The sequence below is a fragment of the Aythya ferina genome (assembly GCF_964211825.1).
Source record: "Aythya ferina genome assembly, chromosome: 4".
NCBI lineage: Eukaryota > Metazoa > Chordata > Aves > Anseriformes > Anatidae > Aythya > Aythya ferina.
Genome location: NC_140300.1, coordinates 12,873,800 through 12,888,481, shown reverse-complemented (window position 1 = coordinate 12,888,481; position 14,682 = coordinate 12,873,800). Strand labels below are relative to the sequence as shown.

Sequence of the window (14,682 nt, the reverse complement as noted above, 5' to 3'; positions counted from 1 at the left end):
AGACTTACCATTTCCCCTACCAAATCTTTTAAAGCCATTCCACTGCATTTCTACAAGTGCTGCATTAAACAGTATAGCCATCACGTTGTACGTGTGTGATATGCTCTCCGTGTAGGGCATGCTGTAATGTTAGGGTTTGTGCTGGACTGCATGGGCTGTAATGTACATATTATTATGTGTTCAGGTTAAAAAACCCAGTGACCAGCTGAAGAGAAGTTAATATTTTGATAGTCATCACTGATGGAGGTTTATTTTGTGATCCCAGACTGCAGCTGAGACCAGTAAGTGCAGGACTTGTGTCCTGCACAGAACAGAATTTATAATAGAAGTTGAAGTGTTCAGTACTGTTGAAAATCACTCTCAGAGGGACTTAAGGCACTTGACCAAGCTTCCTGTTCCTTTGCCTGTTGGCAGCGTCTGTGAGACGAAAAGTACGTACCGCTCAGTCCCATTTGTCTTCCATGTATTTGCTCGGCTTTGTCCTTTCTAAAGGAAATGTTGATGTGAAAAACTGTTCCTGGATTTCTAGTCCCACTTTCTTGTCCTTTCACACCAATTTCAGCAGAGGACCATGAAGTATTTTGCAAATAATTAAGCACTTATGATCTGAAGACATCTTTGCCCATCACACTAACAAGGTTATGTAGTTAAGCATGTTGTGGGAACAAGATGTAATAACGGTTTTCCTGGGTATCTGTGTTCCTGCTCCGGTAGCACGAGCAGTAAGTATACAATATAATTTGAAGCTGCAGGGAGTGCAAGCAGAATGCTATTCAATTGATCTTTAAACAAAATGGCATGACGACAAGTAACAAAATGCATTCTTTAGGTTCTGTGCAAAAGATTTCCTGGTAAATAATAATACAGGGCTGTCAGCATGCCAGGGAAATGCTATCAGTTCTGAAGCAAAATGTGTTGCAAAGCAATTTAGTTGCTGTAGATAGAACTCTGTTTGTTTAAGAATAGAGTTCCTTAACACCCTGCCTGAGATCTTTGGAGATTGCGATAGAAATGCCACAGACTTCACTAGACTTCCTCTGAACTATTTTAGACCCAAAAGAATTTTTTATATCTTGGAACACCCAGTAAGGGCAGGAGAATTAAATTGTCTCAAAAGACAAGAATAGCTCAGAGAAGAGATGGTTTACAGAGACAGACTGATAATTTTTTTTAATGTGGTGTGGGATACAAAGATTAGAAAAATAGAATCTTTATGTTAAATCCCAGGATTTAGAGACTTGAATTCTAAAATAAAGCAGCAGCAGAAAGAACTTAGACCATTTTGCATTAGTGTTGACAAGCTAAACCAGGTCCACAACTAAACAGATTGTTAAGAAGATGGTATGAATGCTGCCTCGTGTTGTAACAGGAGCTGGAAGCTAGAATAATTAAAGAGGAGACAATCTACCTGTGCTGCATAGTGTCTTTGCAGTGATATATGCAGCCTGAGGCACTTCTGTGCTGTATGGGGCATGTTTCAACCAATAATTTAGGACTGGTGTGGTAGATTTCATTCTACTTTTCAGTGTTTCCCAGTGCCCGGTCTAGTTGTTTAATCTGGGAGATTTTAGCAGAGCAGACATAGCTACATTCAGTACCTGCAGCGTAGGCATCTGTGCACAGGTATCCAGAATTCTTTGGACTGCGGTTCCCTGTAAAACCATTTTCAATTTATTGAAGAATGGCCACTTAACATTGCCTCCCCACTGTCCTGTTCCTGTGCTGCCAGAAACACTGTGAGACCAAGTTTTCTATGCATTCACAGAGTCTGGCCCCAGTGTGGATGCCAGCAGCAGCAACCATGGGCACCAAGCAGGTCCCAGCACAGTCACTCCAGTGTCACCTACAGCAGCAGAGCAGCCCCACCACTGGGTGCACTCTGACCACAAAGTGCCTCAAACCAAACCACCAAAGAGTAAAGAACTTAGGTTTTTGACAGAAGTTGTTGCATACTAAGCAGGCTAGCCTAGCCAGCCAAACCATTTCATAGTAAGAAAAGGCGCTGCATAGAGAAATATATCACTGGTCAGACGTTACCCTAATGACACTGTCATGTCCAGATTGTGAGCAATAGCCAGAAATGAGAGAAGTGTTACCAGAAATGAGATATCCAATTGTGTCTCCAACTATAATTTCTGGCCAGGGCCCAGTCTGAGGTTAAACAAAGTCAGTGGGAGCTGGATTCATAAAATTCTGCATGTTTTTAACAAGTAAGAGAGTGGAAGAAATGAGACATTTCATCTCGAAAGTGTAGTGAACACTTCTGATAGTGTTGTGCCTCGATTTTATCCATAAGTAGAGGTTGCTGCAGGGAGCTGTTAAACTAAGCTATTTATTGTTTGTGAAACAGCTCATTAATATGGTGATTAGCATCCTACAGGGATCCCAGGAGGAAAATAATAATTTAGTATTCAGTGCACAGCTTGGGTATTTTACAATAACTGAGACATACAAAATAAATTAAAAAAAAATATATAAAAAAATCTGTCCACTCAATGGGTATTGATAAACCTAAACACTGAACAAATAAAGGTTCTGTGGAAACAGTATGTGAAGCCAAAATTGATCATTAAGGGGGCATATGCACAGAGCCAGATTGAATGTGCAGCCTAAATTCTGTTCATTGCTTGTTTCTGAGTAGTAGTAGTTTGCAAATTTAACATCCTTCTTCATTTATTTATTTTTATGATACCACATCTAGAAACTGGAATGGGCTCTTAGACAATAACACATTATATCAGTGTCCCCCAAAACCAGACGAGTCCACTAGAAATTTTCATGTGTATGAGCTGCAGACAAATGTTTTTGACATTTAGATAAATATGACTGTACTTCTTTTGAGAGGTTCTGGATTTTAATCACTTAAGAGACTGTGATTAAACATGTATTTAAAGGAAAGCTACAGCTAGAAGGCTTGACTTGGTTTTGCAAGAGAAATGCTGAAAAGAGTTTTTGAAAATACTAGCTTTATTTTACAGGAAAAGAAATAAATTTAAGTATTTTCAAGAGGGCTAACAGTGATTTACAATGAAAGAAAAATCTCGCAGGCAATAAAGCTTTTTTGATTGATATGACAATGGTGAACTCACACAAAAACAGCTCTTCGTACTGCTGGAGTACTGCAGTGTCTGTGTGACCTTTCCAATGTCTTTGTTTTCTCTCTTCCTCTAGGGAAAGCTACCTGCACTCAGTTATCTCAGGGATTATCTCAAATTTCTAGCAAGTTTGCAAAGGCAGCTCATATCATCACTGTGTATTTGACATTGAAATTACAGGTTTTTAAAAGATTTAGTAGCTTCGATGCCATCTGACTAAATCACCCAAACTCCTCTTGCGAATGAAACAGGCTCAGCAATTCAAAACCAGAAGATGTTTGTTTTCTTAGGCTTTAAGCTGTTCTGTATCAAGATGGATTTGAATAATTCTGCCCGTCCAGAAGGTATTGAAGAACGTCATATTTCAGAGCAACAACTATTAACATGACTAGTGTCAATTTTATCTACCTAAATGCTACACTGTCCCTTTTAACTCTTCCTTATTTCTTGCCTTTATTCATTTTATGTCACCACCTTTAAAAATATGCCTATGAGGTGTTGTGCTACACAGGATTCTTTCCACAGTGACAGGCAAAATCTATGGGATTTACAACACCTTAGTTGCATTGCAGTTGCACGTGGGCAACCGTTAGGGTTCAATATCTTGTGCTAATGCCTCTATTGCATTTGAAATGCCTTTATGTGCCTTAAACCATGTATGTTGTTGCAGATTCCATCTACAAAACCTGGTATAACTCAGGCGTTACTGGCATTGGATTTTATCTCTAGGGGTTACTGGTCCAATGTGTTAACTGGGACATGGTTCCCTCACTGGCATTGTACACAGTATGCAGTCATATGGCTCCAAAGGGTCATGAGGTTTGCTTTCTCACCTTCCTCATTTTGTCCCCCTTTGCCTCCCTAGGAGCTGTATTCTAAAGCTTCCAGTGTTTTAGCAGAGTTGGTGAATGAGCTGTTTCTTCAGACCCTGCCTGTTGTGACTGGCCTCTCTGTAAGAGAATGTGAACTATTGAAAGAGGAGTGGCAGGAGAATTTGGTGCCTCAGTTGGAGAAGTGGGACACCCATCACCTTAAACGCTGGAAGCTTTTCCAGGAACAGCTACTACAAGAAAAAAAGGTAAGACCCATATCACATTTTGGGACCCCGGGTTCTGAAAACAGCTATAGAACGAAATTGTCAAGGTACTAATCTGTGGGGAGTACTTTGTGTATAAATATACAGACCAAGTCCAGACACAGATCCAGACTCAGGATGGGCAGTTTGAGCTGCATTATGAGGTGAATATATATGCTGTGCATGTAGACTCAGCATAGAGGAGTCAGAGAATAATTACTGAACATCTGTCCACAGTGTTTGACAGCTTTGTCAGCGCATAAACATTTTTTGGCAAGGCTTCTGTCTGATTTCACAGTGTCCTCAGCTCTTGAGCATCTACAGAAACAGTTCAAAAAAACCCTTCATCTGGTCCTTTTAGAGAGAGTACATGTAAGTACAGTTTACAGGAAAGGAAGCCTTACAGTGGTAAATGTTTCTTAATAATTTCTTTGTATTAATACTGTAATAATTGGAAACAACTCTTTATATAAAACTTACTCTTTACTCTGAGGAGGTGAAGAAACACACATCCCTCTCCTTTGTTCTGCTTGTGTCCAGCACAGGAGGCATTGAGACCAGAGGAGAAAACCAACAGTAATAAATTCATGTTAGGGCTCTTTTGCCTGGTCCTTCCATTGTCCTATTGAATCTCAAGCATTGCTAAGAGTCAGCGAGGACGTGCTTTAACAGCAAGCATAAAACCCACAGAGAGGGTGATCTCAAGTCTAAAATTTTTTTCCAAAGACACTTTATGCATTCCTCCAGAACTATCATTGGACACAGTATGTACAAGCATCAAGTGGAGAAACCAGCACCCCTGGGATTGCTTCTCAAGAGATTAAAAGGATTAGTTTGTCTCCAGCAGTCAATTGCTGGATAATAGTTCCTTGGACAGCACTGCATGTTGAATTCATTGTATGTGAATTCAGATATTCCAGTAATGTCCAAGCACGGGATAGTTAAAATAAAACATTGACTTTCCATACTTTCTGTGTACTGTAGCATTCATAATGTAAAGCAGATGGCTTCCTAGCTGGGAGAATAAAAACAAAACAAAACAAAACAAAACAAAACAACAACAACAACAACAACAACAACAACAAAATAAAGGATTTGCTGACATCATTAACAGTAATTACTGAGCTATAGGGAAATTCACTTAAACAAGGACACATAGCTTTCACATTCGTCTCTGGGTCACCAGCACTGTAGCTGGGCATTCTTCAACATAAAAATTGCCTGAGCAACAGACAGAGCTTTCCTAAGGACAAGTGGATAAGTGTGGGATAAAATTCTAGAAGAGGGTTTCTCCTAGTGGGAATATGTATGATTCTTCCAAGACAATAGGCTTTGCAGCTTTTTTCACTTACATGTGGCCTTTCAGAAGTAGTTTGAACTAAACTGGAAGAAAGACTGCTATATCTCTATCTAAAGTGTGCAGGGAAACAATTACTACAAGGCTAGGCTGGCAGATTTTCCTGTGTAAACAAGTTTGAAAAGTATCACGCAACTCACTGTATTACATTTAAATGCAAAGTGCGTTTATTGGCACATTCATAGTGTAAAAACAGCAACATGTACATTTAAACAATAAGTTGACGCTTGTATCCTACTGAAAAGAACACAGCTTTAGAAAAGAAGAGAGCTCAGACATTTGTGGCAGGTGATCATGTCATCTGGGAGATCCCATAGACGTTACAGTGCTGAATGTGTCAGAAGATCCATAAATCAACATTCATATTGACAAGCCTTTTAATTTATCAGGCATTTTCCAGCAGGAGATAAATCTCTTATTTTCCTTTTGATAAATATGATATACTGAGAGTTACATAGTCACCTGTTTTACAGACCTTGAAAGTCTACCACCAGAAGGCTTTTCACCAGGATATTTAAGCTTTTCAAGGTGGCTCAAAAAGACATTTTTCCCATTTATCTGAACTACATTTATTTTGAGATTACCTTTCCTAGCATTTATACATATCTGGAATATAATGTGCTTTGGGGAAACAGAATCGCTTTTGTGCATGAAAAGGAAAATTTAGTTTCATATTTAACTTTTTTCTTATAAGCTTGACGATGTAAATGAGGCAAAATATAGGAATTTAGGAATAAATGACTAATGAAAATAAATTATGAGCATTTTACCACATAGCTCCTACCTCATGATGTCTCTGGAAGAGCACTGTCGTCTGTTACGCAGAGCAGGCTGCTGCACTAGGCTAAGGTACTTGCTTGACATTCAGTGTGCATCACACACCATCTACAGGCTGTTAGAGAGAAATTGCTTTCCTCTGATTTCCTGAAGAATCTGTGCTAAAAATGTCAGCTGCAGAAGAAAGTGTGCTTACTTGGGTCTAATTTGCTGTGTTATCTGAAGTCTAACTCAAAGTATTTTATGGGTTTCATTACCCACTAACGGCATATTCCACACATTTATTGCCAAAGAGTAATGCTTAATGTTAGCTCTGCTGCAGAAGGTCTTACAATGGACTTGTTGCCAGGAGACAAAACACAGAAACTTACAGAGACAAAATGGGGTGAGGAGATTTCCATCCAGTTGCACACCATTGCTTGGCACCCAGAGAGGTGAATCAGCATCTGCTTATCAGCATTGGCATGCTGTGCTTTTTTGCCTTCTCTTTGTTTTATAGATACTGATTTCTTTCACAGTGTTTGGAACGACTCTTCTTTTCAAGTAGCCAAACATTCCTCGGAGCTTTACTCCACCATTGAGGATGATTTTGTCCCTGGTTTTACTGGTTAAATGCAGGTTAGGAATCCAAGAGCCCAGCTCTTCCAGCCACTGAGTCTGCGCTACACGGAGAGTCATTTTCTCCATTCTTTACCAATCTGTCAGAATGTAATAGTATTTTGGAGACAGGCTATAGTGGACAACTGTGTGAAAGGAAAGCGATGTAGGATGCCAGGTCAGGAGAGGTAAGAACTGGCTGTCCCATAGGGGACAGTGCTGTTCCTCTCCAGGCAGCCCAGGCCCAGACTGACTTTCTGGTGGCCTCTCAGCCTTTTTGATTCTCCACTCAGTGCTCCCAATGTGAAGCCATAGAGGAAAAACCACAACACATGTACAAGATTACTGTCTAGTAGTGTTAGGTCTCGAAGCAATGTAAAGTCATTCCCAAGAAAACAAAAGTTTTGCAAGGCAGCTGGCAGCTTGGCCTGGTATTGGAACAGTAGTGCACTGCATCACATCACATCACCTTTTCACCTGGCTAGATTAAATAGTTGTGTCTGTTTTGCTATTTATCAGCCATAAGCCAGCAGCCTCAAATTAAGATTCCCTTCAGTGTTGCATTTCGGTCTGTATGTGTGAGTTCTTGCAGTGTTTTGGGGAGTCAAAAATACCCAGCCCTCCAGGTTTATCCCAGTGAGCAACTGTAGTACTGCTTCCCGTAAAACATGCAATAACTGTCCTGTTTCTACCCCCAGCTGATCCTTCCCTTCTTGATCATCTTTTTCCTTATGGTAGCAAAACACTGGCTTAGTATTTGGTCCAAATCTCAATCTTCCTTATTTAACACCCCTACTTAAATGCATAATAATGCCCATTCTTTCCTCTTTGTTCTCATACTACTTAATGGCTGATGTACTTGTACTTCTAAGTTTAACAACTGTGCTTGGGGTTATTTTTTACTGTGTCCCAATCTTTCCGTTGGTCTCAGAGGATTGAAGAGACCCATTATAAATTTTGCATACAGATTATGTTAGATGCATCTCAATTAAAAGGTGACTCATTCATTTCCTTTAAAAGAAAGTCTGTGTTCACCACTACAGAACTACACTATGTCCTCATAAACAGTAAGAAGTAAACAATTCCTACTACAATTCCTACTACAATGCCTGTCTGTGTTATCATTCTGAGTGCCTTTTTGGATGGGTTGTACGGGCAGCAGCAGAGGTGTTACATTTTTGTTTCTTGACTGCAATATTATATCATTTACAATTCCAGAAAACCTCTCCTGTATCTTGGTGGTCTACATCTGATTAAATCTGCATGCTGTTGGAAAACAAGTAGGCAGACAGGCCCTTCAAGAACAACTTCTTGATGAAAACCAAGTCTCCAAAAATAATGGGGAACCACATCTGAGCCACAGTGTCTCATTGAAAAAGCTCCTCTAGAAAGTAAAAGGTCCTTTTCAGCCCTCTTGTAACTGCTGAAAGAGACAGTAAAATATGCAGTGCAATGTATCAACTTGGTCAACCAAAGAATTTACTAGACACATGCAGAGAGGTGTGAAACACTAGGGAACCATATCCATAGAGCTGCTAAAGGGAAATACTGATACAGCTATTATTGGCATCTGTCACATTGATACCTGGAGACCTGGTAGACTTTAATTTGTCGCTTGCAGTGTGCAGTTGGAGATGACACTGTGCTTGGCTGTGCTCTGTGATTTTCAGAATCACCCAGGCTCAAATCAGTTGAGGTCTGGCTGCCTATGCACATCTTGCAGCTCCTTCTGAAAGCAGCTCAGGGGGCTCCCCAGCACTGTGCAGACTTAAGTGCTGTGCCTCTCATGCCCTTTCCATCTGTAATATTGACTGCCAGCCCATACTTCCCTGACACCCCACATGGGAGAATGTGCTTTGATAAGGTTTTCTTCATGGAGAGGGAACAACAATATGTGCTACTGTGTATGCTGTGGAGAATGCACTATCCGAGAAAGAGGTGCATTTTTCTTTTAAAGCCAAAGATGAAGTGCTTTCTGATGTTCTGCACTTCCCTGGAGAGTTAATTCTGTGTTCACATATAAAGCCTCTCCTGCACAGATCGCTGCTTCCCAGGGAAAAGACTATCAAATCCAGTATGGAGACCCAGGACCACTCCTAATACCTTGCACTAAGAGAGGCTGCACTTCTGCATCTAATTCTTTGCTGGACATATTGATCTAGTGAAATCTTGCTGTCTACAATAACAGAAAATTTACTCCCTCATGTTCTGAATGAAGATGGAACATGAAGTAAAGCTGTCAGAGAGACGGAGTATTATATTTAATTTAGAACTCTGCATATGTCTGCAAGCAACCTGCTTTTACCCAGCTGCCAATGTAGCCTGATATATACTCTTCATCTCACAGTAATGGAGTTTGGGCCTTACAGTCATTTCATCTTATGGCCTATTATTCATTAAATGCTGGCAATACACTAAGCAAAATCTAAGTCTGTATCTCCAAAAGTTTACAGTATAATGGCAAGTCCATCAAAACATTTCAAGATTAAATTCTTTGATCTAAATATCACCTTGAGGGAGCTGTAAACTCAGTCCTAAACCTAATCACATCTCCATTTCTAACTATTAGCATTGCGTACTATGCACAAAGTGAGATGAAAGATATCTTTATTTTGTTAGGTGAAAGTAAAAACTACATCTCTACTAGTGAAAAAAATGAAACAGCCCACTGCAACCTACTGATAAGAGTCGATGCAGTATTTTGTGCCACATTGTTCTTTTTTCCATTGTTTTTTTTTGTTGGTGAAACCAGAGAATCTGTAGGAGACACAGCTCGGGGCTGATCCAAATCAGACTTTGACCATTAAGATGCAATTTGTTTCATGGAAGAGGGGAATTACTGTTTTTAACTAAAACGAAAAACAAAAAACCTTTAGATAACCTCCTGATTCATCATATGGTCACTGAAATCAGAGCATCTTACAGTTGTGATTTTTTTCCCTGCTTTTAGCGATGGATAAATGAATATGCTCTCTCTGCTGTGATGCAAAAGCACCTGTCTGAGAAGCAGGAGAAGATAATTCAAGGTGTCGTGAGCAGACTAGGCTGCCTCAGTGATGAGTAAGTATGGTTTTATCGGTAAGCAGTACAGTAAAACTGCAATGCCGCATGCACAGATAAAAACCCATATATATTACATTGCAGAAAGCAGTGTTGAGGGATTCTGAGCATCCTCAGACAGAGAGACAGTTTCTGTAGGTTTTGGTCTGAGTATTAAAAAAAAATGCCAACAAATAGGATGATTCCTGGTAAGGCAAAAGTAAAGTCTTCTTCAATTAGTCAAGTGGCGCACATTCTGTATATCTGTTCCTATGTTTGTGAGTTATTCCTAATCTTGAACCACGTTCACTTTGCCCTCTGTATCTCATGCCGGAGTTGGATATCTGTCAATATAAAATGTTCAGTCCAGCACCATTCAGCTCTACCTTTGCTTTCTGCTATTAGTATACTACTGACCATATCTTTGCATGTAAATGACTCCTGTCTCGCATTCTCTGTCTATATTCGCTAAGGAAACTTTTAGTTTTGTCTCATCTTTGTCTCTTTGAGAGACATACCTCTCAATAAAATAAATAAATAAATAAATAAAATTTGTGTTATCTGCCTTATTTTGATCAAGATAACAATTGAGTTCATCATAGTTTCAACATTATCAAAGATCAATGCGGTTAAAGACTTGGCTATCTGGAATATTGGTGTTATTGCCAATGCACTCCTTTATTTTGGCTCTACTTCTCAGTTCAGCCTCCCCTTTTCATGTTCTCTGACTTCAACATTGCCCAAGATTTGGTACCTAGAGAGCTTGTTGCACACAGTAGGTAGAGACACAAACCCACCTTGAAGGATATCATCCCAAATGTGCACACAGCACATTTAATTCATTTTGTCCATAATCTACTTCAAAATGTGTTCTTCTTTTGAAAATTCACCAAAAATTTGCTCCAGCCATGTCTGCACTGCCAGCTAACACTATACCCTTCAGTGTCTCATCAGAGCGTGCCCCCTTGTTAATCCAAAATATGCATTTTCTTCAGCTTGAAATAGCTTTCCTGTAGGTCTGATTACATTCTCCTTTCATCTTATTTCAAGTCTCTTATTTTTAAAAAAATGTAATCACAGATGCTTATTTATCTTTTTTCTTCCTACTTTTATTTTAATTTGACTTCAGAGTGACAGAATTATATGTCTATCACAGTGTTATCCATTCATTACACCTGAGAAACATTGTAAGGCATGCTTAGAATGTGTGAGATGTCACAGAGTGAATAGTAGCTGTCATCTTTCAGCAATGACTTTTCCTGAGCATGGATGTGCAAAATCAGCAAGCAGCGTAGCTGGTTGATTTTTAATGATTTGTTTTTTACAGGTCTGTTAACTACATATTGCAAAAACACCGGCTCCTGCTGTGCTCAGTACTGAGAAGGTTAACTCTTCGAAGCATTGGAATGGCAGCTCTGACCCGCATGAGGATGTCCAGGAAGAAGAGCTTGCTTCAGGAGCTCAGAGAGCAGCACATCCTGCAGAAGGGTTCCTCCCACTGCCAAGATGAAGACCAGTGGCAGCTGCAGAAGGCAGTGGTAGGTACAGTGTCCCAGTGGGTTTTTTCCATAGTCATATGCTCTGATGTCTGGCATTAGAAGTAGCCACAGATGAGCTCCAAAATATAAAAATGTTCAAGTTCCAAATAAAAAATATTGTCAAAAATGCACCCACTCTTGATATAGGAGGTACCAGAATGTGCCTGTTGTAGTTTTAAATTCCCTAATATTTTATCTATTGCCTATCTATGATAGGTGTTATCTTTCATTAGTGTAAAAGTTATCATAGCAAGCTTATTCAGTTACCAGTTTTATATGAAAACAGTAATTAAAACAAGTCATGGCAACATGTATAAAGAACTCCTATGCAAGTTACTGCTTTAGTGTAAGAGAAATTCCTACTAACTCTTCCAGTGATCATAATATGCACTTGAAAATCTGTTAATCAATATCAGAATAAATTGTTTAATTTCTCCAACAGACCTAGCAAAGTTCTTCTGTACTGTTGTCATTTTTCATTCTTCTCTTTTCTTTCTTCTCTGTCTGTGAAATTCTCAGCATCCATTCACCTGACATCCTTCAAAATAATCTGATTCGTGTAGGTCAGGAGATAGAAGAAAATTTAACGGATTTTTAGACTTGATATTCCCACAGGTCACTTTCATATCTATTTGCAACTGTGTTTTAAGGGTTACTCCTGGTTAATATTAGATTTTGTAGGTTATTTATTTACTTAGACTGGATACTTACCTAAAGCAACAATGCATTGCTGAAGTCAGCATCAGAGGGCCCTTCCCAGCTGGCATCAATGTTAGCCACTGCCCAACCCAGTGCTGCTGCACATCTGGATTGAACCCACCCAACACCTCATAGCTCTGTGCTCCATGGCATCACTGTGCAATTAGCAGAGAGGCAATATTGTGCATGCCTCTAATTCTGATGTGCATAGCATGAACACTAATTCTCCACTTGAAAGAGGAAGAAGGAAATTCTGTCTGCTGCCAGTTTCATATTTGATACTTCTATTGAAGTAGTTCCTCTTGAGTGTGAAAATCTCAAAATATCATTAACCTTCAGAAGAAGTAAAATATAATGAAATACAAATACATATGACTGCATTCCTCTTGTTCCTGCATTTGTGTGCTTTCCACTGTTACATCTCACTTAGTTCCCACAGGGACATTAATTGATTCAATCACTGTGTTCCCTAGAAAAATGAAATGTCCCCAGGTATTACGGTTATTTTAGTCTCCCTCCATTACAGGCTCTTTCCAAGGCCAGCTAAAACCAATCTCACAGAGACATGCCTAAAAATACACATATAAGATCCTTGCTGCCAAACAAGTAGAGCCTAGATGTGGAACCGTGAAAAGTCAGCAAGAAAAAAAATGTTAGGAACCACCTCCAAAGCTAGAACCAACGTATAAGGAGTTAAGGAAGAGGTTAATTTTTAGACACTCAACCAGAGTTTAAGACATACTATGTTGTTTTAACTAAATTTAATTTAAATATTTTCCAATTTTAGGCTGGTGTAGATAGTGTTATGCCAGTCTGTTTATTTCATATAAAATGTAAATTTTATTCAGGAAAATACCACTATAAAACCCTACCTTGGTCAGAATGACAAAAAAAAAAAAAAAAAAAAAAAAAAAAAAAAAAAAATCAGTTTAATGATATTCCAGCTGTCTTTAAAAAATGTCAAAAACATGTCTGAGCTATAAATGAAGACATGTCAGAATAGCCAGCATTAATAGGGACATCATTATTTTCCACAGATGAATGTGGGCAGAGCAGGTTCTTTTCCTACTTGCATTTTTTATTTCCAAGAGGGAATCAAATAGTTATTGCTGAATACCTCAGAATAATTTAATTATATCTAGGCTTAAATGAGAGTATTAGTATAAGAGAGATATCAGCAATTCAATAGAAGGCAATCTGTGGAAGACTGTGATACACGTAAGAAAGAAAGAAGAGGTTATTCTGCTGTGTCCTATTGTGTGCTGGAGACAGTTTGGAGTGAAAGTGGATTTTAAAAGAAGCATAGAAAATGGATGGTCCAAAGGACTCAAGGGACTGGAAGCCTTAAGAAGATGCATCTTCTGAAGTGTCATAAGTTTTAAAACTGGCATAAAGTATGTAAGTAGGGAACAATTTTTCACTTGTTTCTGATTTCTTATTTCTAACAAAAGAACAAGAGAGCACCAAGCAAAGCTTCTAGATGGCAGGTTCAAAATTAAGAAATAAGTTAAGCCATAGAACCCATCAGGTGCTCAGAGTGCAAGTGGTCTCTAAGTGCTATTAAGTGCAGTCATGAAAGGCTGGAAATACAAATATGCCAAGTTTTTCTCAGGTAGACCCCAAAACTGTTTGAGTGTCCTAGAAATGTAACTGCATGCTTGCCTTGTTCTTCTGCTCTTTATCAAGGTATACACAACTATCTCTTACTGCAGTCAGTAATATAAATAAGTTATATAAATAAATATAAATATAAATAATATAAATATAAATATAAATATAAATATAAATATAAATATAAATATAAATATAAATATAAATATAAATATAAATATAAATATAAATATAAATATAAATAAGACCAAATTCAACAGTACAGAACACAAAAACAGGTATGCATCACTTGGAAATGACTAGTTGGACAGGACACAGCTGTTGTACATATCATGACAGAGACAATAGCTTTGGTGCCAAGACAAATATATTAAGTGGCTGTACTGGAACTATACTGGAATTAAGCATTATGCCTGATAATTATTATATAAAGGAATTATACTAGAATTAAGTGACTGTACTGATTTATGCTGGAAATGAGATTAAGTATTAAAACAGTAATGTTCTGAGTGGCTGTAGGATTTTCTTTTACAGTGATGCTGACTAAAGTTGTGAATGCATTTAAATGGCAGCACCTGCTATCATTTTGTCTGATTACCAGGAGTCCCACATTTTGGAAGAGGAAGAGAAGCTAGAGGAAGAAACGCAGCAAACCCATTTAGAATTTCACCAGCAGTTAGTCACAGAAATGCAAGAAGCTCTTCAGTTTCTTCAGCAACACATGGAGCAAGTGATTGGGCGGACACTGCTACAGCATGCCCGACAGGAAGCTGGAAAAAGGAAATCAGATGATGAACAGGACTTCAAGGTATGGAATTATTCAGTAGCAGCTTTCTTAACAAATTGTGTACTATAATAAATTGGATGGCAACCTTATATATATGCATTACCCTA

The 14,682-nt window shown here is 38.7% G+C and overlaps 1 protein-coding gene across 1 annotated transcript in view; it reads left to right on the top strand.

Annotated features, from left to right (window-relative positions):
- Nucleotides 1-14,682, top strand: part of EVC (EvC ciliary complex subunit 1) — a 54,513-nt gene that overhangs the window by 29,703 nt on the left and 10,128 nt on the right. Inside the window, 4 exon segments of the mRNA XM_084516454.1 lie at nt 3,961-4,173; nt 9,852-9,961; nt 11,268-11,478; nt 14,390-14,596. Coding sequence (XP_084372580.1) covers nt 3,961-4,173; nt 9,852-9,961; nt 11,268-11,478; nt 14,390-14,596 — 741 coding nt within the window.